This window comes from Panthera onca, chromosome B4, assembly GCF_046562875.1.
Source record: "Panthera onca isolate mPanOnc1 chromosome B4, mPanOnc1 haplotype 2, whole genome shotgun sequence".
Lineage (NCBI taxonomy): Eukaryota > Metazoa > Chordata > Mammalia > Carnivora > Felidae > Panthera > Panthera onca.
The window spans coordinates 136,431,605-136,453,993 of NC_138345.1; the positions used below are offsets into that span (position 1 = coordinate 136,431,605).

Sequence of the window (22,389 nt, forward strand, 5' to 3'; positions counted from 1 at the left end):
ATGAGGCCATCCAGCAGCACGCCCTTGGCAATGGAGCGCCCTGTGGCTGAGAGCCTGCCCCGTGCCAGGCTCCTGGTGGGCACCATCTCCCAGCGTCCCCTTTTCACAGCCGGGCAAACAGGCCTGGGAGGAACAAGTGACTCGCCCAAGGTCACGGGGCCTGTGGATCTGGCCGGCTGGACTCACGGCCCTGGCTTGTCCACCCCACAGACCTGCGATCTGGGCCCAGTGAACCTCCGTCTGGAACCTGGGCTCCAAGAGGGGTCTGTGGACAGTCAAGGCCAGTCTGGTTCATTCTGGAAGTGCATCTTCGAGGAGACTTTTCCAAAACCCTCTCTGAGGTATACTCGCCCTGTGGCCGACTACACTGATTTTCCAGGCAAAGTAAGTGGTCAGGATTGATTTTCTGCGCATCACTGGCTGGTGTTCCTTGAGGGCGGGGCCTTGTCTTTCCTATCTTTTATTCCCTGCCCTTGGCCCTAGAGCACGGCCAACTCTCGGAAAGCACGTGTTGAAGGAATGAACGAATCGATGGGGTCTGGCCGCATCCTCAGAAGAGCACACACAGGTTCGGAGAAGGAAAAGCGGAGGGGGCAGGCAAGTTGGCAAAGGGACTGGCCAAGGTGGTCCCTCCGGGGACCGAGGGCCAGTGGGACGACAGGAAGGTCTGACCAGTCCTCCTGACTTCTCACCTCCCTTGCTTTCTTTGCTCCGGGAGGGACCGGGAGCTGGAAAGGGCTGATGAATCCCTTTCCGGGACCACCTTGCCTCTCGGCCCAGCTATCACTGCCCCGGACGCCGGTCTGTGGGTGTCTCTGGAAGTACTGGGGTCCCACTTTGGAAAGCACGTAAAGACACATTTGCTTCTCCACACTAAGATTCGCACCCCGCTGGGGCAGGCAGATAGTGGGAGGTGCTGAACGCATGAGCATCTGAAACGTTACGTGCAGTGGAATGTAACCAGGGAGCATTTGATGGCCAGTTCTCGAGAGGAAAAAGCCCTGATCTGTAACATCTGCTGCCCGTTTCCATGGTGTAAATACTGTCAGCATGAAGTCACCGGACTCAGAGTTGGGAAGAGATACACAGTAGCCAATATAAGTAGGTTTCACTGCACCCATGCGATAAAAAGGCCCAAGAGCGCAGATGATAGGAAATGTAGCAAAATCATTATTAGGAAGTGAAGCGTTTCAAATATCGATTACTTTTGTGTTTCATGTAATTTATTTATTTGTCAGCTCCTACCAGTTCATTGTTAGAGTGGCTGTATTCAACACGGGGTCCCAAAATTCCTGAAAATTTTAACTACCAGCTCGCGTGAGTCAGTGCAAGGTGGCCCTGGGCACGTCTTGGCGATGTTTATGCGTTTGTCTTTACCCGTACTGGGAAAAATGTAACTCTTAAACCAAAGATACCGTTGCTTAGAGCAAGCCTGAGTTTTCTAAAGAAGCGACTTGATTTAAAGTCAATTAAAAATAGGGGTGCCTGGGGGGCTCAGTCGGTGAAGCGTCCGACTTCGGCTCAGGTCACGATCTCACGGTCCGTGAGTTCGAGCCCCAAGTTGGGCTCTGTGCTGACAGCTCAGAGCCTGGAGCCTGTTTCTGATTCTGTGTCTCCCTCTCTCTCTGCCCCTCCCCTGTTCATGCTCTGTCTCTCTCTGTCTCAAAAATAAATAAACATTAAAAAAAAATAAAGTCAATTAAAAATATAGTAAGTAAACAGCATAGGAGAAGGGGATACACAGACAAGAGGAACACCCGGGAGGTGAAGTTTGGGGACTAAAAGTGGCTTTCCGGAAATGCCTTTAATTAATTATCAGCTGTCTTGGGGGCACGGTAACATAGATGGGCAACCCACAGGAGAGGAAATAGTCAATTAACAGATTAAAGGAAAGGTGTTCAGCCTCCCTAACAATCAAAGAAATGCAAACCACATAAAAATGAGGGGTGCCCCGTGCTCACAAGCCGCTGCTGGTGACAGTCCCCTGGGGAAGGAGGCTGGCGCTGGTACAAAGAACCATACAGCTCTTACCCCCTGACTCAATCAGCTCCCTGCCTGGAATGTATCCAGAGGAAAAGGGAAATCCACAACCACTTAAGTGTGTTTACTGCTGCCCCTAACTTTCTGGAGTCCGCCGACAGGGCAAGTGGGGTTGAGGGAAGTGAGATCATTTGCCCGAGGTTCCCCACTGCCAAGTGGAGGCACGTGGGAACCCAGCTCCCACCTCTCTGCGCATTTGCTGTGAGATCTTCCAAGTAAAAGTTGTATTCGAAACAGCCCATGCGTCACATCTCCCCTTCCGAGCTGCTGGGTCCTCTGACGGGCGGAGGCTTCCGGAGGAAGGAGGCGAATAGGGAGCTGCCAGACGGATGGTTGGGGACACCTGGCCGCCTCAGCTTCTCCTCGGGGCTCCGGAGAGATACCGAGGGCTGAGATGCACCTTCACAGGTGATGCCGGAGGAAAGATGGAGACCCCAACGCCAACTACATGCTCCCCAGAAGCCACAAAGAGCCAGCTCCAGGTCGGAACCCACACCGAGTTTCTGGCTCGTGTCGGGTCCGGGCCAGAGAGGGTTGGGTGTGCGAGTGCCTGAAGGCCTCACGCACTTGGCGGGGGGGGTGGTCCTCGGGGTCCTGCCCCAAGAGTGCATGGGGCCTGACTTGCGCAGAGAACCCCCGTCACCCGGTCCGGCAGGGGGCCGCGTGCTCTGTGCGCACCGCTCAGGGTTTATTCTCCCGGTGGGAAAAGCACGGGCGGAGGCACTGCCTCCCGCTCCCAAAACGTGGGCTTTGCAGAGTCCACGGGACTTGGGTGTGAATCCCGGCTCGGCCTGTGCGACGCAGGACAAGTTGCTGACCCTCTCTGGGCGTCTGTTTATTCCCCCCCAGGTGCGGATGACAAGCTGTGTTGGGGACACGAAATGGCACTGCTTGCTGCAGCTGCTTAGCTCCCAGTTCCTCGAGAAGTGGGAGGGCCTGTTATTAGCAATAATAGTGCAATTAACTCACTGACCTGACCCCTCACAGGGGCCTGCTGTGGGCGGGGCGCTGGGCAGAGGAGGACACATGGCGTTAAGCACTGACAACAGGGGCCGGGGGGTCCGGGCTGAGCGCAAGACGGACCCATCCCAACTCTCTTCGGGTCTCCTGACAGCAGAGGAGGCAGACACCAGGCAAGACAATAAACACAGCAGCAGGCGGTAAGCGCCATGAAGAGATGAAAGGGGGTGAGGGGGAGGAGAGAGGGGAGGCTATTTATAAAATAGGGAAACTTATTTAGACATTTATAAGACAGCACAGCTATTCTATTGGCCAGGGAAGGCCTCTCTGACCAGGTGACATCGGGGCGGGCCCCAGGTGGAAGGGAGGGAGGGAGTGGAGCAGGCGACCGGGAGAGGAGAGATTCAGGCAGGGGGCGTGGCAGGTGCAAAGGCCCTGAGGTGGCAGGGAGCTCGGTGAGCTCCAGGAGCTGCGGGGAGGCCGGGGTGGCTGGAGCAAATGGGGGAGATGAGGACGGAGGGACCGGGGAGGGGTAGCAGGACATGGGGTGGACCGTTGAAAGGATTCGGGCTTCATCTCCTAGACAGAGGGGAGGCGCCAACGGGAGTTGACTTCTGTTTTAATAGGATTGTTCTGCCGCTGTGGGGGGCAAAGGATAGAAGCGGGAAGAGATTTAGAAGGTGTTGCCTCAGTCCTGGCAAGGTGGACCAGATGGTTGGTTTCGGGAGAGGGGTGAGGAGGGCGGATTCGGGGTCCGTTCCCTGGCATCCCTGATAGGACGTTGACATGGTAAAGAGTCAGTCACCGGGCCCTCCGGTGTCTGAGGTTGGGGAGAAGAGGAGGGAGACGTGAGGGGCTGGGAGCCCTGAGGGGTGTTACCCAGGACCTGGAGCTCCCCAGGGCTCCCCATTTCTCACTAGCCTTTTCCATCCTCTGGGACTTAGCCTGAGCCGCATTCCGCCCGCACGGCCGTATCTCCACTTGCAGCAAACTCCTACTCATCCGGTGAAACCCTTTCTGGCTGTTGACTGCCCCGTGGCCAGCCAGAACTCGGCCCAGGGGGCTGCGGACCCTGGGGCAGCTGACTGCTGTCCTCAACATCACAGAAAGCCTGCCACACCCTGACATGACGCCAGGGGCGGGGGGGTGGGGAGAGGAGGGCCACTGGTAGAGCGGCTTCTGTGCGCCACAGTCTTCCACGCCTCCTCTTGCTGAACCAGACAGCGTGGATCCTACCATCCCGCTTTCCAGGTGAGGGGAGTGTGGCCACATCACCAGCTATCCAAAAACGGGGCAGCAGGGCGTCTGCACGGCTCAGTCAGTGAAGCATCTGATTCCTGATTTGGGCTCAGGTCGTGATCTCGAGGTTCGTGGGATGGAGCCCCGAGGCGGGCTCGGCACTGACAGTGCGGAGCCCGCTTGGGATTCTGTCTCCTTCTCTCTCTGCGTTCCCCGCCCCCAAAATAAATAAATAGACTTTTAAAAAAATGGGGGAGCAAGATCTGAACCCAGGTCTGTCTGCCTCTCACAGCCTCTGCATCTGAACACTGTTTCCTGCCTTAGGAAAAAAAAAAAATAGAGCTTCCTAGAAGGCAGGGCTGTCCCAACGCGGCAGGCGGCTTCTGGAGGACTGAGCGGTCCTTCCATCACTGGGCGTGCTTGGCTGGGCTTCCCTCCATCTGGGAAGCCTGTCGTCCTGGGGGCTGAGGGGCCCGCACGGGACACAGCGATGCTCTGAGAGCTGGACGGGGAAGGTCGGCAGGGGCGACGGTCAGAAGCCCCAGGTGGCCTGGGACGGGGAAGTGGGTCACTGACTTATGGACCATCATCTCTCAACGGACAATTAAGGCAGCCATTAAAGCAGTGTTATGAAAACTTCTCAATAATGCCGGCAGCTCATCGAGACAGAACGTTGTATTAAAAACCCTCGACGCGCGGCTCGATGTGCAGATGGCAACAGTCATAAAACGGGAAGAGTCGCAGGGGACAACGGGCTGCGTTTGTGGGGGACAGCCATCGGGGTGTGTCTGGCCCCCCGTGTTCTCCAGCGAGCACGGGCACTTCTATGATGGAAAATCAGGGGGCGCCCGGGTGGCTCGGTCGGTTAAGCCTTCGAGTCTTGACTTCAGCTCGGGTCACGATCTCACGGTTCGTGGGTTCGAGCCCCGCGTGGGGCTCTGTGCTGACGGCTCGGAGCCTGGAATCTGCTTCCGATTCCGTGCCTCCCTCTCGCTCCGTCCCTCTCCACCCTCTCAAAAATAAACAAATAAACTTAAAAACCAAAAAGGGAATTAGGCATAAAAGGAACCTGTGGCCACTCCCCGGTGGAGGGCTGAGGCAGAGGCGGCCGCAGAGCAGGGAAATAATAATGAAGACGCGTGACCGGGACCGCCGCGCTCTGGCTCTGGGCGGCCGGCCTTCCCCTCACCCTCTCCTGATGACCTCTGAGCCACTGGGGCCTGGAGACAGGTTGTAGGGACCTGTCCGGGTGCCGCGACCCAGGGGGGCCGACGTGGGATTCGAGCTGTGCGCCGTCCTTGGCTTTCCCTCCAAACGGTTTCCTTCGACCCCTCCCTGCTGCTCCCATGTCACGGTTTACTCAATGTTACGAGCGAGAAAATCTACCAGCCCCAGTCACTTCGGATGTGGTCTGGTCCTTTCTTCTGGACCCTGCGGCCCAGTCTGTCCTAAGCACCCGAACTTAATCCTTTAGGTTGAATTGGGGTCTCTGGGTCTACGGTGGCCCTGGGGGCAGGGAAAGAGCAGAAAGAGAGAAAGCCCTGAGCCCCAGAAAACTTTCAGGGGGGCATTTGTGGCCTCTTGTGGGATGTTATCAGTAAAGGGCTCTCACCAGAAAAAACAACCTGACCATTCTACTAGAGAAGGGAACTTTGAGATGCACTGTGTTCCAGGACGGCTGTTCCCTGCCGAGACCCCGAGGGTCCCGGCCCCTTACCCAGGCCTTTGTTCATGTTCTTCTTCCCACCAGCGACGCCCTCCCCCCTTTACTTTTTGCCTAATTACTCCTCATCCTTGAAGATCGCCTCCTCCAGGAAGCCGTCCCCGATGCCCGGTCCAGACAACACACCCTTCACGCTCTCTCCTGTCACAGCTGACGGTTCATCGCCATCGTCTGCCCCTGAGTCAGCCAGACTGTACGTCCAGGCGCCCGGCCCAGAAGAAGGGTGCGACCAGAACCGGACCCCACACCCTGGCTTCCTCCTGGCCCCTGAACCCTCCCCGGGGCCCTGGGTCCTGCCGTGGCTGATGGCGCCCGTGGCACAGACCCAGCTCCTGCCCAAGGCTTCGTCGGGCGTCTGAAGCCCTTGACCTCTGCCCCCGGACTCCTGCCTGCCTTGTCCGGTCCGGCCCCCTGGCTGAAGGGACCAGACGAGACCGGGCCCTGACGGCCGAGCAGTTCGCTAGGCCGGTCACAGCAAGCTGCCTGTGTTCAAACGCTGGGTCTGCCAGTGACCAGCGGGGTGGCCCCGGGCCAGTGACCTAACCTCTCCGTGCTTTGGTTTCTTCACCTGTAAAACGCGGATCCATCAAATAAATGCTTGAAAGCCGGGAACGAGGCAGCGAACCGAGCGGACAAAACCCTCGTTCTCGCAGTCTCGCGGGGACGGGCCAGGAACGTAGGGAGCCCCGTCTGAGTGCCCAGCGTGGCCCCGGCTTGGCCGTGATTTTAAATCCGCTCCCTAGCACCGACCCCAAGTATTCCTCCTTGGGCCAAGCACCCGCGGGGTGAGGAAGGACAGGCCAGCTGGCTGGCGGTGAGGATGTGGTGCCTGGAAAGGCGGCGATGTTCCCTGCAGCCCTACTGCGTGCTCAGCCCTGGGCAAGGGCCCCCTCCTTCACTCCTCGTCACCATTGCTGAGGGGAAGGAAGCGCTGAGACTCAGAGAGGGCCAGCAACTGGCCTGAGGACACACAGCCGATGAGGCCTCTGGGTCTGGGGCCGTCACCCCCACCCTCCGTGGTGCTGCCTGGTCGTGGAGCAGCACCTTCCTGGGCTTCCACCAGAGCCGTGCGTGCCGCGGACACAGCTGGGGAAGCAGCGGGGATGTGCCTTCCGTTGAACTGGGCTGCGGTGGGAGGAGGCCAGGGCTCCGGCCTGGAAAGACGGCGGTGGCAGGGGACGGGTCCAGGGTTTCCTAGTCCAGCTGAGAGCCCCGAGGCTTGGAACTGCGCCCGCAATGCAGACGTTCCACATCTTCTGGATTCCAATCACAGAGGCCTCCCTGGTATTTGACGTGGTGCCAAGGAAAGAAGATACTTGGTCTCCCTTTCTGTCTTCTGACTTTCTGGAATTTCTTGCTGCTGGCTGGTGGCCTGCCAGAAACCGCACACCAAGGATCTGGCCACGGAGCCGGGGAGAAAAAAAGTGATGCCCGAGCTTTACTGGGAGGAAGGTTCTGGGGTCGGGCAAGGCTCCGGGGACCCCCCGAGGGATGAGTTCCGTAAAGAGCCAGAGGGTGTTCTGGGTCCGGGAGGAAGGAGGTGACAGCCGCTTGGGGGGCCTTGCTGGCGGGCAGAGGGAGGCCTCTGGGCCGAGAGGGGCGGTACATCGGGGCCGGGAGTCTGGGTCCGTCTCGGGTCACGTGACACATCTGCAGCCCTCTTGCAATTTCCGGGGTCGCTGCGGCCTTTTCTTGGGCTGTTTCTTCTGTCTAAAGTGGCTCTGCCCCTTTGTTCCAACCCCTCACGTCCCCGGGTCTGGCTCGATGTTGCCTCCTCCTCCAGGAAGCCCGCCCTGACTCTCCCCTCCCCTGCAGCTCATCATGGGCTCGCCCAGTTTCTCTGGGCGCTCTGGGCGACTGTGGCCGTTCTCTGTCCTGCTCCATCAACCTGGGAGCCTCCTGGGGGCAGGCCGCCCCCCCCCCCCCCCCACCACTTAAGGCACCTCAGGGACAGGTCAGAGCCTGATGTAATTTGGTTCCACGTGATCTCAAGCGACATGCGACTTCCTGTGCACACCCAAGGCCGCCCTGAGGGCCGTGGGGAGCTGCCCCTCTCCTGCCTAGGGGGCCAGGTTATTCAGTGTCCCCCATGGGCGCCAGAGACAGCCCCCCAGGCCCCCTGGGCTCCTTCTGCCGATCTGGGCCCAGAAGTCTCTCCGAGACCACCCTGCAGAGGAGCTCCCGGCTCGAACAGGAGGGCTCTGTCCCCACTCTTCTAGAGGCGGTCCCCAGACTGGCACCGTCGGCATCTCCCAGGCCCAACCCAGACCATGCCCTTCAGAACTGGCAAATCCAACAGGACCCCAGGGGACTGAGTGCCCACTGAAGCCTGAGATACACAAACAACCGTCTTCCTGGGCCAAGTCAGGAATTTCCCCCTGAGCTCTGAAAGACTGAGAGGCCCCGAGGGCTGGCCAGCCTCCTCTCCTCCCGTCACTGCCCCACCCCATACCCCCCTCCTCCCCGCCCACACCAGGCCTCGGGCCTCTAGGCCTGACCAGGGCTCTGACTTCAGGGAAGGTTTTGAGGGACGAATAGGAGTTCCCGGGGAGATGCGGAAGAAGACAAGAATAGCACGGGGGGAAGGGAACTGCGTGTAACGGCAGGGAGGTGGGAATTGGCAAGGGCCAGAGCGGGGCCGGGCCCCCGGCGGAAGGAGTGCGGCTGGGGGCGACGTAGGCAGGGGCCTGTGGCGGTTGGCTCAGGGTCCTGCTTGCTTCTGGGAGGCCCGGGGCTGGGGAGATCCGGCTCAAGCCCACGAGCTTACTGTGTGGCCTCGGGCCAGTCGCTTACCCTCTCTGGGTCTGTGTTTGCCTTTCTGTAAAGGGGGCGACAGCAGTCACACAGGCCAGCCGGTGGAAATAATGACGGCGGGTGGCATCTAAACGGTGCGCGGGTGTGGCTCCCGGCGCGTTTCAGAGGGAGATGAGCAGAGCTGCCCGGGCTTCCGAGAGAGAGCTGTGGGGTGGGGGTGGGGGCGGGGGGCTCGGGGGCCAGGCTAGGGGCTGAGGCCCTGGGCGCAGGAGGGCGGGGACAGTGCGGGAGGCTGGGGGCCCAGGTGGGCATTCGGCCCTCACGACGGCACTCTGAGGTCAGGCTGCCCTTGTCCCCATTTTACAGGTGAGGAAACCGAGGCTCGGGCAGGCGAGGCAGCCTCGAGGGGCCGAGCTGGGATTCGAGGCAGGTGCGTCTGCCCCTGTGTGGCTGCTGGCTCTCGGCCAGACCCGCCACAGCAGCAGCGAGGAACGCGGGCCCGCGCCGGTGACGGCACCGCCCCTCGGGGACTGTCCTGGCGGCCACGGGCACACAGCTGCCCCGTCCTTCTCCTTTAGGCCACAAGGGCCCCCGGGGTGGCCACCGGCACAAGGAGAGCCGGCCCGAGGGCTGGCGCGAGGTGACGCAGATGCGCCCCGGCTCCAGCAGCGTTTGCTGGGCTGACGTCCTGGCCCACGGAGATGGTGGCCGGGTATCAGTGATGTGACTCGCCAGAAGGTGGGAGGCGCTGGGCCAAAGACAAACCTGGGGGAGCAGGTGGGGGGCCCTGGGCCTGGGAGGGGGCCGGAGCACGGCAGGTGCTGGGGGAATGCTTGTGAATGTGGGAAGGAACCGAGAGAGGGAAAGAAGGGGGAGGGAGGGAGGGGGTAGAAGGGAGAGATAGATGGGGGAGGGAGGAGGGAGACAGAGGAGGGGGAGGGGGTCAGAGGAGGGGGAGGGAGTAAGACGAGGGGGAGGGAGTCAGAGGAGGGGGAGGGAGACAGAGGAGGGGGAGGGAGACAGAAGAGGGGGGAGGGAGTCAGAGGAGGGGGAGGGAGTCAGAGGAGGGGGAGGGAGTCAGAGGAGGAGGAGGGAGTCAGAGGAGGGGGAGGGAGACAGAGGAGGGGGAGGGAGTCAGAGGAGGGGGAGGGAGACAGAGGAGGGGGAGGGAGACGGGGGTGGGGAGGAAAGAGAGAAGGAAGAGAGGAGGAGAGGGAGGCAGGGGAAGGGTCCTGCTGTCTGGGGAGCTTCTGGAGCACAAGGGGGGCAGGGCGACCGACAGAACAGGCAGGTGTGCAGGCCGCCTGTCACCACTCTGAGGAGGACGTGAGCCCGGGCAGCGGGGCGCCTGGGGGGACTGAGCTCGTGGAGCTCGACCGCCAAACCTCCTGGTCTGAGTAACAGGGAAAGCCGGCTCCCCGCGAACAGAGGTCACCCCCACCCCGCCCAGAGCGCCCCAGTTTCCACACGGGAGAATGGGGCACACGATCCTCACCCCACAGGGCAAATGGGCAACGACATCGGCGGCACGTGGCTGGCGGCTTCCACGTCCCCGTCCGCCCTGCAGGGCGGGGCCCCGACCCCGACCATGTTGAGTCACCCACCTGTGACCCCGAGAATCCACAAGCCCCCGGGGCCGGGCAGTAGGCCAGGCCCCTCCTCCGAAGGATCCTCCCACTTAACTCCCAAGGCGGACGTGCCCCCCGGTATGTTCGCGGGGGAAACTGAGGCGGGGCCGGTGCCATGCCTTGCTCAGGTCACAGCGCGATGCAGGTGGGTCTTGAACCGGGACCGTCAGCTCCAGCCCCAAACACGGTAACGGTGCCGGGACAGCCGATGGGATCTGTACCCAACGGGGACGAGCTGGCTGCTTGGGGAACCCAGGGTGACAACCTGGAGGCGGCGGCGGACCCCAGCTCTCGTTCTGGGAGCGGCACTGAGCACGGCCCTCCCCCCCACTCCCTCCCCAGCCACACGCCCCGTGTCGCCTGATGACGCCCTGGTGGCCACGCTCACGGCTCTCTGCCCGGGACGCCCGCTCAGCCCTGCCCGGGCCGCGCCCCTCCCCGCCCCCCGCCGGTCACATCTTCCAGTGTCACTGACGTCTTCCGCCCAGGATGGGGCCGGGGGCTGATGGGGGAAGCGTCAGCCCCGCTGAACGGTGGGAAGGAAGGTGGCTTCGCCCACCGCGTCCTTTCTGCCAGCACAGAGGACCGCGGCCTGATCCCCGCTCCGTCACCGGCCGGTGGCTTTGGGGAGGCTCCTTCACCTCTCCGCCCACGGGGTCAGAGCAAGAATGGGACACGGAGAACGCAGAGCCAGGGCCACGGCGGGCGCTCGCGGATGACGCCAGAACCGTGGGCATCCGCCAGCAGGCCGGCAGCTGACGGTCTCGCCAAGGCCACCCCCTCTCCCCGTGGTGGGTGACGTGGAAGCCCGAGCAGGGAGCCCCTCGCCCAAGCTCACGCCGGGTGTCGGGGGCACGACAGGAGCCGCGAGGCCACCCGGTGTGAGCCCTCCATCCCCCGTCACACGCTCGCCGGCTTCTGATGGTCTGTTTCGTGAACGCGCATGCGGTTACGGGAACACCCCTCGGAGTCCACAGTATGGGAAGCGGGGGGCGGGGGGGGGGGACACGAAAAGCCTCTGAGCTCCTGGGTGAAACGTCTCCCACTCAGCACAGCTCGGGGACCGCGAGCTCAGTCTCGTGTCTGGACTTTACGCACGGTCCCCGTGAGCTTTCTCACGAAAACTTGGCCGCTCGTACGAATGACATTGTCCAGTGGTTCCCAAATTGTGGTCCCTCAGGTACCCCGCCCCCTCCAGAGTTTTCCGATTAGCAGGCTCCCAGGGATTTATTTCGACAGACGCCCCAGGTACGGCTGCCGCCAGAGACCCGTATTTCAGAAAACCCCACCATCGGGGCCAGGTCTGTAGCTCTGTGTGGGCCCCCGCCTTTCTGCCCCGTTCCTCGGGGTTCTCCACCCATCACCTCGATATCACCAGCGGCCCGGCACGGGGGAAGGGCCCAGAGGGCCGGCTCGGCCGGTATCTGCCAAGCTGAGGTGCACGGGGCCGTGTTTTTGTCTCCTGCACGACAGATGGGGCAATTATTCAATCAATAAGCTGATTTAAGTGCCTCTTTATGAATTATTTAAGTCATCCATTATTGAAAAGGTCAGTACCTGCTAGCTATTTAACGATCATTCACTAGCTGGGTCGCATCTCCGGCAAGGAAGGACCAGTCGTTAACTGGGCACCTACTGTGTGCCAGACATTTAATTTAACCCTCGGAGGGAGCTGGCAGGGGGCTTTGGGACGATGATCGGGAAGGTGACTTGCCTGAACGCGTTGCTGGGGCTCAAAGCCGGGTCGGGTTTCCTGCAAAGCTCAGAGACTGTGGGAGGGACCTCGTAGGCTGGGCTCAGTGGGAGGATGTGCCCCACATCCCACGTGACCACGGCTGCAGCCCATCCCCACATCAAACCTCCTGACTGGGGTGTCTGCCCTCTGCGTGGCTCCCGTCTCTTCCGCGGGCCTCCCTCACGCTGGGCTCCTGCTCCAAAATGTACAGCCCGCGGGGCACCTGGGTGGCTCCCTTGGTTAAAGCGTCCGACTCTTGGTTTTGGCTCGGATCACGATCTCGCGGTTTCGTGGGGTTAAGCCCTGCGACGGGCTCTGGACCGGTGGCGTGGAGCCTGCTTGGGATTCTCTCCGCCCCCCCCCCCCCGCCCCTCCTCTCCCCTCCCCTCCTTGCACTGTCTCCGTCTCTCTCAAAATAAATAAATAGAGTTAAAAAAAAATACGTACAGCCCTCCTCACTCCTTCCCAGTCCGCCCTGCCCAAGGACGGTCGGTCATTCCCTACCTCCCGCTGGCCTGGGACTCACACAGTAGAGAGTAGAGAAAGTCAGGTTTGAACATACCCCTTGGGCGGTGTACCCGGCTCTCCTGGGGCAGCCAGGCTACTAGGCCAAGCCCCTGATATCCCGCTTCCCTTCCCGCCTCCCTTCCTTTCCCCTGGGCCACCCCCGAGCAGCCTGCCTGCATAACCTCAGCCGTCCCTGTGGGGCTCAGTGCACGTGAACCTAAGGAACCAACCCAGTAACAGGCTTACTTTCTAACTCCATGCCGAAAAAGCCTATCCCCCAACCTCCAAAAAGCCATTGGCTTCCTTTGCCTAGACCGAGCAAACTCGGCAAGCCATCCAATTTCCCCTCTTGCCGTGGCAGCCGGGAGACTCACGACTCCGTTAAACGCTCAGTGGCGACCACTCCTGCGCCAGGCTCTGAGTGCCATCAGCTTGCGAGCTCGGCTCCCAAGCTCCGCGTCCACCTCTCGTTTTTGACCTTCTTGCCCAGGCACGTGCTCTCACGGGCACCTTCGAATCCTTCTCGGCAAGTAAGACAAGCAAACGATCAGGCGGTCGGTGAGCCAAACACAGCAAGCAGTAAGGACCCGCTCTTTTCCGAGCTTGTCAAGGGCCAGTGATCCGTGGCGGCCAGGGCCTTGATCGCAACCACTCACCAGGCAGACGAGCTCTGGAAGGTCATCAGTGGTGGGTGGTGAGCATCTCCCTGCAGCGTGGGCGCGGCCTGTGGGGCTTGCGGCAGCAGCCCCGGGGGAGGCTGGGGCTGCGGGGCCGGCTGCCCTGGCCGCGGGGGCCGGGCAGGATTGCCCCACCGCCGGGGGTCCTGTTTCATCCAGTGTCCGTGGATGCCCCACCGCGCCAGGTAAACCTTGCAAATGTCGTAGTTCATTGCCGAGTAATACAAAAGATCCAGGACCAGCAGCATGAACACGAAAAAGCCATAGATCCACACTCCCAGCAAGGCGGTGTAATTGCTGGGGGGAAACAGAGACAGACACTGAGAGCAAAGACAGCAACAGCCCCCATCGACAGAGTTAATCCGCGGGGCTCCTTCGGGGTCCCAAGCCCCTCCCTGGGGGCACGGTGTCCTGGCTCCCCTCCCCACACCCACCCTCCACTTCCTGTCCTCCTAGATCCTTGGAAAACATTCCTCTGTGCCCTGTCCCTCCCCCACCCCCCCCAGGGAGCATCGCCCCCAGGACCCCGGGGTGGGGGGGGGCAGGGATTCCAGGGAGTTGGGAAAGACCTTCATCCTCATGGGCACTGCTCTTAGGCCTGCCGGCTGTCCCCTGGGGGTGCCCCCTGCTTGCCCGCCCCCGGGCCTTTGTGTGTGCTGTCCCCACCTCCCGGGATGTTCTCCTGCATGGATTACTGCCTCCTCCCTCCCTCGTCCCCCAGCAGCTCCTCCCTACCTTACTGGACCCAGGGCAAACGCAGGTCCTTACTTCCTGAGCCATATACCCCTGGCCCTCGGCGTCCCCCCCATGGGCTGTGGGGGATACGGCGGGGGCACCCCTCCCCCGGGCAGCCCCTCCCCCTTCGGACTCTCCCTCTTGCCCTTCCTCAGGAGTCCAGAAAGCAGACGTGGGCTCAGCCTCCCTCCCTGCGCCCCACGCAGCACTCACAGCCCCTGCCGCCACTGCCCTCTCCCCCTCCCCCCAGCACCGCCACAGGGTGCGCGGCTGGGGCTCTCAGGGTCCCCGGCCAAGGTCTCTCTTGCTCATTCACCCAGGACTTCCCCACTGAGGGCCGTCAGCCCCAGTTTTAGGCTGCCGGGGCTCACAGCTCCTTTGTGAAGCTTGGCTCCCCGCCACCCTGCCCGGCTCCCCCTCGGCCTCTTGGACACTGCTTCCCCCAGGAAGCCTTCCAGACATGCTGCCCCTCCTACAGACCCCTCCTCTGACCCACAGTCCTGAGTGCCCGTCAAACCCGGCCCCCACCCCCCGGGACCGAGTCGTCTGGGTCTATCCTGAGTGTCCCCTGGGAGCCCAGGGAGGGCTGTTTCCTGGGCTGGGGCTGCCTTGCTCCAAACAGTGCTCGCCAGGGGCTGTGGCTGTTTAAAGAGACTGATTTATTAATCACTCAGAGACCGCCTCCATCTGGTCCCTGCTGCGGGCATCTGTTCAGGTGGGTGAGCGCTGGCGGGTGGCAGAGAGGAGGGGCACTGAAGAGAAGCAGAGCCAGTGTCCCGCCTCACTGCCCCCTCCCCCAGCTCCGGGCCCAGACAGGGCCCCTGGGTGTCCTGGGTCCCCACGGCAGGTCCCTCTGGACCCTGCCCGGGGCTGGAGAGCACAGGCCTGGAGCCAGGGCACCTGGTTCCGTCTTCAGGTTCCTCCCTGGCCCAGCTTTGCTGTGCGGCCTGGGAGAACCCCTGTGTGTCCCTGGGCCCTGGCAGAGACCGTCTCAATTCACCCCGCCCAGTCGTGGCCTCAGCAGCGAGACGGGGGCGATTGCCCTCCGACTCCTGGGCCCCGGGCCAGGGCTGTTCACTTTTGCTCACACATGCTCTTTGCCCGGAACGCCTTCCCTCCCCCTTGCTTAGCCAGTTTTTCCCCCTGAAGACTTGGCTTGCGTGCTTGGAGGTCCCTCAAGTGGGAGGTCTCTGGGTACCCAAGCACTCAGCATGGAGCAGGCCCTGGTAAGTGCTCAGGGCTTGGTATCTGCTTGGGGGGAGAGGGGGGGACACGCAAGTCCGTATCTCAGCCACCCTCCTTCCCTGCTGTGGCCCCACCTCCAGCCACCACCTCCACGAGGCCTGCAACAGTCTCGGGGGCTTGTTCGTGCTAAGGTGTGAATGACTGACAGCCAGGCCCCACGCTGCCGCACTTCAGGCGGAAGCCAGCTTTGCCTGGATACATCTGGATGTGGAATTTCTGGGAGGGAACAGAGGCTGGCAGTCCCCGCCTGGCTCGCCGAAGCAGGAGTCCTGGGGTGGACGTCCACGTGGACAGAGGAGGAGGGCCTGGCTGCGGTCTGCGGCCCTCCTGCTTTCCCCAGCACCCTCTCTCCAGCCTCCCCGGAGCCCCCACCGCATCGCTCCGAACATCAGCTTTTTCCTTGGTGGTTCCCATGGCAGCGGCCTCCTCGGGGCTGAGGGAGGGGAGCGGGAAGCGGGAGGCAGGGCCAGCTGCTTACAGATGCTGCCCCTGCAGAGAGGGAGACCAGGATGCCAGCCCGGGGTTGGTGGCTGGACCGCAGCTGGGCCTGAGCCAGCAGCGAAACAAGAACAGTAATGAAAGCGGCAGCCAGCGAACCTCGCTCTTCGCGCTTCTGCACGGCGGCCCGTTCGGCGCTCCCAGCCAACGCGGAAGGAAGCATCGTTGCTATCACCACCATCCCCGTGTTACAGATGGGAAACTGAGGCTCGGAAGGGTGAAGAGACTCATCTAAGATCTCACAGCCAGTGAGTGCAGAGCCGGGATTTGAACTCGGAAGTCTGGCCCCAGAGCACACATTCTCAACCGTGGCGCCGTACCGTCCTGGACAGGTGCCCCCAGGTTCCCAGGGCAGAAAGGTCGCCTCGAGGCCTTGGTCTATGCCGCTCCTCTGCCTGGAACCCACTCCCTACTTCCCGTGTGCCCATGTCTCAGCTCAGCCACCTCCTCCTCCAGGAAGCCTTCCTGGGTGTCCCCTGTCAGATCCAACGCCTCCCTGGGGCTCCCAAAGTCACTGGGTTTCCCAGAACACACCGTGTCGTCTTGGCTGTTTTGTGGGATCGTTGGCCCCTCGAGCTCAGAGCTCGAACGCACGTCGAACGCTTCGGTGAGCTGGTGACAACGGAGACCTCGATATATAACTAGCTCCCTCACGAGACCTCACCTTCTCTCTGCACATTCACTAAGAGTTCATAGCGATACAGGAGATCACAGCACGCCGGTGCCCCGTGCTTCTCGCTCCCCGCAACAATCCGGTGAGTTAGGAGGTCCAGGTGAGGACATGAGGTCCAGAGAGGCAAAGTCACCGGCCGGCTGGGAAGGGGCTGCGTTAGGATTCAGACCCGGGTCCGTCTAACCTCGGGGTGTGCTGAATCTTGGGAAAACCCCAAGGTCACGTCCGGATGTCCGGGGGGGGGATTTCCCACAGTGGCTGGGCTCACCCTGCCCCCCGCCCCGGAGCATCCTGCATCCCACCGTGTTGCTCTGTCCCAACCGGCATTTGGGGGGATGGGGAGTGGTGGCCTGATTCCCACCCCCCCCCGCCCCCCACCCCCCGCTCAGGGAAAGGACGGGCGCACCGACAGGAGACGCAACCTTCACGGACTTCCCTGCCAGGGAGCCCTCGCCAGACGCGGTGGGTGGCTGGAAAGCCCAGGCCACGGACAGCATCCCCAGGCGGCTCTCCTGCCTTTCGTTGCCTGCCTTCTTCATGGTTGGCCGGCTGGAAGCATTCCGGGTTGTTGTTGTTGTTGTTGAACGTAATTAAAAAAAAAAGCGATTTGGACATTAATTCCACCCAGATGCAGGGGTCTTTGTTGCGTGTATGCATGTGCTTTGCAAAGGGCAGGACATAAAGCAGAGGCTGTTTTGTGGGGCAAGATGCGAAGCCAGCCGGAGCCCCAGAGAGCAGGTTTTCAGTGTATCTGGGGATATTTACAGCCTCCAATTCTTTTGGTGTTTCCCAAACAACAAGCAAGAGCCTGGAGGGGTCTCACTGAGGACCTACTGGTTACAGGAGCAGGTACGTAGGCAGGAGGCCAGCTGTGGCCGGAAGGCAGCTCCCGCCAGCGCCCCAGAGGCGGTCCCCGCTGAGGACCCGCCAAGGCCAGCGGGTCAGAAAGGTACACGGGCCGCAGGGCCCCCAGCCGACCTCACCTAAGCTACCTGAGCCCCGAACCCACTCACGAGGCGGCCTGTGGGTCCGTGTGACGAGCTGGTAACCCCGGTGACTGCATTCTGGGCCCGAGAGGTCAGGCCCGCGTGGATTCAAAGCCCAGCCGTGCGCGTTTCTCCCTCCGTGATCTCGGGCCACGGCCTTACTCTCCTCATCTGTCAAGTGGAGACAACGGTACCCCTGCTCGAGTGGCGGTGTTGTTTATGAGGCTTCGTGCGATCACACGGGGCCTAGAGGGGAAAGGACCCAGCGGCCGCTGGCTCCTATGATGAAGGCACACAGGAACGCTCAATGGACCTAGGCCCAGAGAGGCCAAGCGACGTGCCCGGGGTCACACAGCGGGATGGAGCCTGTCGGGCCAACGAAGCCGAGTCCACTACTATCAAAATGCTCACTGTCCCTCCCGCCCCGCTGGCAACGGGCTTGGCCACACGAGGACAGGCAAGAGGAGTCCCGGATAGGCCTCTGATTCCTGAGCCGCGGGGACTTACGGGGTGCCCGCTCCCTCAGCATAACTGAGCCTGGAGGACAGGCGCACCTGTCCCCAGCCCTGCTCCGTCCCTGGTGCGCCGGGTGACTCCGGGCGAGTTTTCGCCCTCTCTGGGCCTCAGCCCTGGCGTCAGGGGGCCGGTGGGGCCCTCTTCACAGAAAACACCCCCACGTGGATCAAAGGAGCTACGGTGAGGCCCCTCACGTCACAGTAAGTGCTCAAAAGCGTTCCCCTCCCCCTGGCTCAGCAGAGTGTATTCTGACGAAGGAACATCGTGATTCTAGAACCTCTCCGGTCGTTACAAGGCTGCCAGTGCGTCTGCAGGCTCCATGCCGAACAGGGCTTGAGGGGGTCGAACAGCCGACAAGAACATCTAGAAGCTTCTGACAGCCCTCGGGGGCTGCGTTCCGTAGCTGGAAGCGTCTGGACGGTGACACAAGGCCTGCGGGACGGGGCCCAGGGCCCCGGGGAGCCCAGGTCCTCAGGCACCGGGGAAAGGAAAGCTTCTGGGGGAGAGAGGTTTCACATACGGCCAAGTGGGGAGCCAGAATTCATCCACTCCATCCTTGGAGGCCTTAGAGGACCCCTGTGCCTTCCGAGGGTCCCTCTCCCAGGCTCCCTCTCTTGCAGCCCACCTGCCTGGTGAAGGAACACCCGCTCACTGCACAAGACTCCGCCCCAGGCCACCTCTGTCCCCAGACAGAGCTGATGGCCGAACCTGAGCGCCCCGCCCCACCCCGGGCCCCGGGCGGACGCCCCCAAGGCAGGCCTGGGGCCCCGAGCCTGAGCCACCGGCCCCGGGAAGGCATGCAGCACGCATCTCCTGAACGCCAAGGGCCCCTGCCCACGTGGCAGGAAGTGGCACCTTGCCGTGGCCGTGGGCTTGGCGAGGCTGCTTCCCTCGCTCTGCCTGCCTTTCTGCCAGGCAGCCAGAACCAAAACAAACCATTCTGTTCCTCCAGAAAAACACAAATAAATAAGTCATCAGAAGTGCTCTCCTTTTCCCTGTCACCGGCCCTGCCTCCTCGCTGATTCATCAGCGGGGTGGGTGGGGTGGGCGGGTGCCAGGCAGGCATGGCTGCTAATGGACCCCGTGCATCTTCAGAAAGCCCCACTGGGGGTCACGGCTGCCCTGGTCCCCCTGGACGGGCCGCGGTGGGTGCTCACGGGTCTGGGAGGTTGGCACATCCAGCCTCTTGGCTGAGATCTGGTGCATTCCCCAGCATCAGACAAGTCCTGGCTTTCCAGGGACCAGTGACCCTAACAAGGGCCCCGGGCATCCCTCAGGCCTCGACAGGGGCCGGACCTGGTGACCTCACCAGCCTGGGCCCAGCCCCTTCTTTCTTCCTCTCAGAGTAGCTGTGAAGGCAGCCACTGTTAACAAAATAACACAGGCGTCTTGCCCAAAGGGATCAGGGCCCCAGAGGGCAGGACGGTCCCCGAGGTGGCTACCACCTGGCTCTCCTTCACGTCCCTCCGGGCTGTCCCCTCTCTGCCGCAGGCTCCCCCTGGATGCAAGGCCCCGGTCTAGCCCCCTGAGCCCCAGTCCCTGAGCTTGGGCGACTGCCTGGGGGCCTCTGAGCTGACCTCTGGATTAATGATCTCTAGATGATGCTGGTCTCTCTCCTCAGCAGGGCCCCGGTCTTGCCCAGGCCACCATTCTGGCTTCTGTGGTGTCCTGTCTTTGTCCCAAGCACCATCCATGAGAACAGACCCAGCTAGAGCCCTCGGGGCACCTCACGGCCCTCAGGAGAAAGCCCACAGCCCCTCCACCCTTACCCTCCACCTGTGCCCCACCGCGCCCGCCCCCGCCTCTCCCCACGGCTCCCCTTGGCTCTTGATTCCATCGCTGACCGGCTGCCCAGAGCAGGCAAGTTACACGGCCTCTCCGTGCCCACCTTCCCCGCGTGCGACGTGGGCTAAGGATGGGCCGTGGGGTGCCTTCGGCGACATGCCGTGCCGCGTGGCACACGCTCCATAAATGCTTTCCGGGGTTAAAGGGTAAGAACTAAGCTAGGCTTCTTCAATAGTTCCAGCCCTGCCCAGGGGAACGGCTTTATTTCAGGGCCCAACTCTTTATCACCGCAAGCAGGCCCCGCGGTGCTGAAATGATGGGGTATTCTGCGTGAGATCCTGTGGAAGGGTGCAGATTATAGAAACCTGTGGGCTTCAAAACGAGGATTCCAGACACCAGTCGCCAGAGCCTCGGAGAAGCCTGCTCGCCTTGCCAAGCCTCTGTCTCCCGTCTGGCTTTCGGCCGACAACGACAGCCCTCGGGGGTCCTAACCCCAGTGCTGGTACCACCCTCCTCCCTCGGGGAGTCAGTCTTTGGTCTTATAAAAGACTTGGGTCAGATCCCAGGCTCGATTCCAGCCCTTGTGATGGACAGGACTTGCTAAACGACTTCACACACAGAATTATTCTAAGGCCTGAGCAGATGGCAAGATATTCAGGGGAAGCACCCATGCATTTGAGGAAGGAAGGGCTGGGGAGTCGGCCTTGGCGGGAGGAGGGAGATTTGGATGATAGTCAAGAAGTCTGCATCTCCCGCCTGACCAAAGGGAAGAGATTTCCCCGGAGTGATCATGGCACAGCGGCAAAGCATTCAAGTCCCAGCGCTGGACAGAGAGATTGGGGCTCGGACCGCCCCTCCACCCCTCTGCTGTGGTTCCACAGTCACTCAACAAACCCTCCTTCCTTCCAAGTGGACTTTTCCTTACCATGAAAAAATACAGCCAGCCTCAGGCTCCTTGGGAAAATATTAGAAGCATCCCAATTAATATCAGGGACAAGAGAAGAATGCCTGATCACTCTAAAGATGGGTTTAGAGGTGCTAGCCAATGTGATTGGACAAGAAAAAGAATGGAGGCACAAAAACTGGAAAGCAGATAAAAGTGTCACTGTTTGCAAATAGCATAATTGGAAATGTAATAGAATCAACTGAAAAGGTGTTACAAAGAGAATTTCAGTAAGGTAGCTGAGCATAAAATTCGTATATTTTTATGTATTTATTTTGAGAGAGGGTGAGCATGGGTGGGGGAGGGGCAGAGGGAGAGAGAGAATCTGAAGCAGGCTCCACACCCAGGGAGGAGCTCAACGTGGGGCTCGATCTCATGACGGTGAGATCATGACCTGAGCCAAAATCAAGAGCTGGACGCTCAACCGACTGAGCCACCCGGGCGCCCCTACAATTCTTATATAGAAGCCATTAGGTTTTGTCATCGAAACGAGAGTCAGTTGGAAGATGCAATGGAAGAAAAGATCCAGCATAAAAAGAAGTACGGAGGAATGAATGCAAAAGATATGCAATACGATGTCCATGAAGATAATTCCAAAACGCTACGGAAGAAAATTTGAACTGGGAAGACATACAGAGCTTCCTCAACTGATGACGCGGTTATGTCCCAAGAAGCCGGCTGTAAGCCGAAAATATCGTAAGGACACACTGCACATCGCAGCTTCGCCCAGCTGCCCTCAAACGGCTCAGAACACTCCCGTTAGCCTGCAGCTGGGCAATCATCTGCCGCGAAGCCTTGGGTGATAATCAAGTGTGGACCACGTCACGTAGTTTAGCGAATGCTGTTCTGAAAGTGAAAAAAGCAGAACGGTGATTGACATAGGCCAGATCGCTGGTTAAGTGTGTTGGAGGTCGAGCCCCATGGTTGCCTGGCCGACCGGAAGTTGTAAGGCTGCCACTATCCAGGCTTACCAACGAGGCTTGTATGATATGTTGCTGGCCCAGGACGGGATCCGAATTCAAAGTACGCGTCCTACCGAACGCACACAGCTTGCTCACCCTAGTGAAGCTGAAAAATCCTAAGTTGAATCAGCTTAAGTCAGGGACTGTCTGTACTCTGTTCTTGGATTCAATGTCATGGAAAGTCCATTCTCTTTGGATTAACCCATGCATTCAACACGATCTCAGGAAAAAATGCTACCTGGATTCTCGAAGCGGGGAGCAAGACGACACAACATACTTCCAAAGTTCATGTGAAAAAAAGAGCTGGGGGAATAGTCTAAGAAGGCATTGAAACGTATCAAAAGCCACAGTGGTTAACAAAGTGAGATGCCAGTGTATGGATAGACCAGTGAAAGCCATGAGAATGTGTCACCGTCTAGATACTCAAATGTATATAGTTTAGTATGGAACTTTGGCGTTTACATCAGTGGGGGGAAGATGGGCAATTCAGTGAATGGTGTGGGGACAGCCGGCTGCCTATCTGGAAAGAAAAAATAAAAGTTGGATTCCTACCTCAAAACTTACATCCCAATAAATTCCTAACAGATCAAAGATTTGAAAGTAAAAAAAAAAAAAATTAAAACATAAAAAAAAGTACAAGAAAACATGAGGGGATTTTTATGAGCTCCGAATCAGGAAAGACTTTCTCGGCCTGAGACAACACCCAGGAGAAGACACAAAAGAAAAGAAAGGGATCCGATGCGATTCTATAACAGCTAAAGATTAAGCGTGAGGTTAAAGCAT

General features: G+C 60.4%; 1 protein-coding gene across 3 annotated transcripts in view; it reads right to left on the bottom strand.

Moving 5' to 3' along the window:
- Positions 1 to 22,389, bottom strand: part of SHISAL1 (shisa like 1) — a 130,935-nt gene that overhangs the window by 21,073 nt on the left and 87,473 nt on the right. For all 3 annotated transcript variants that reach the window (XM_060656120.3, XM_060656121.3, XM_060656118.3), the window contains exon 4: positions 13,243 to 13,560. In XM_060656120.3, the coding sequence (XP_060512103.1) occupies positions 13,243 to 13,560 (318 nt within the window). The remainder of the gene's footprint in view (positions 1 to 13,242; positions 13,561 to 22,389) is intronic.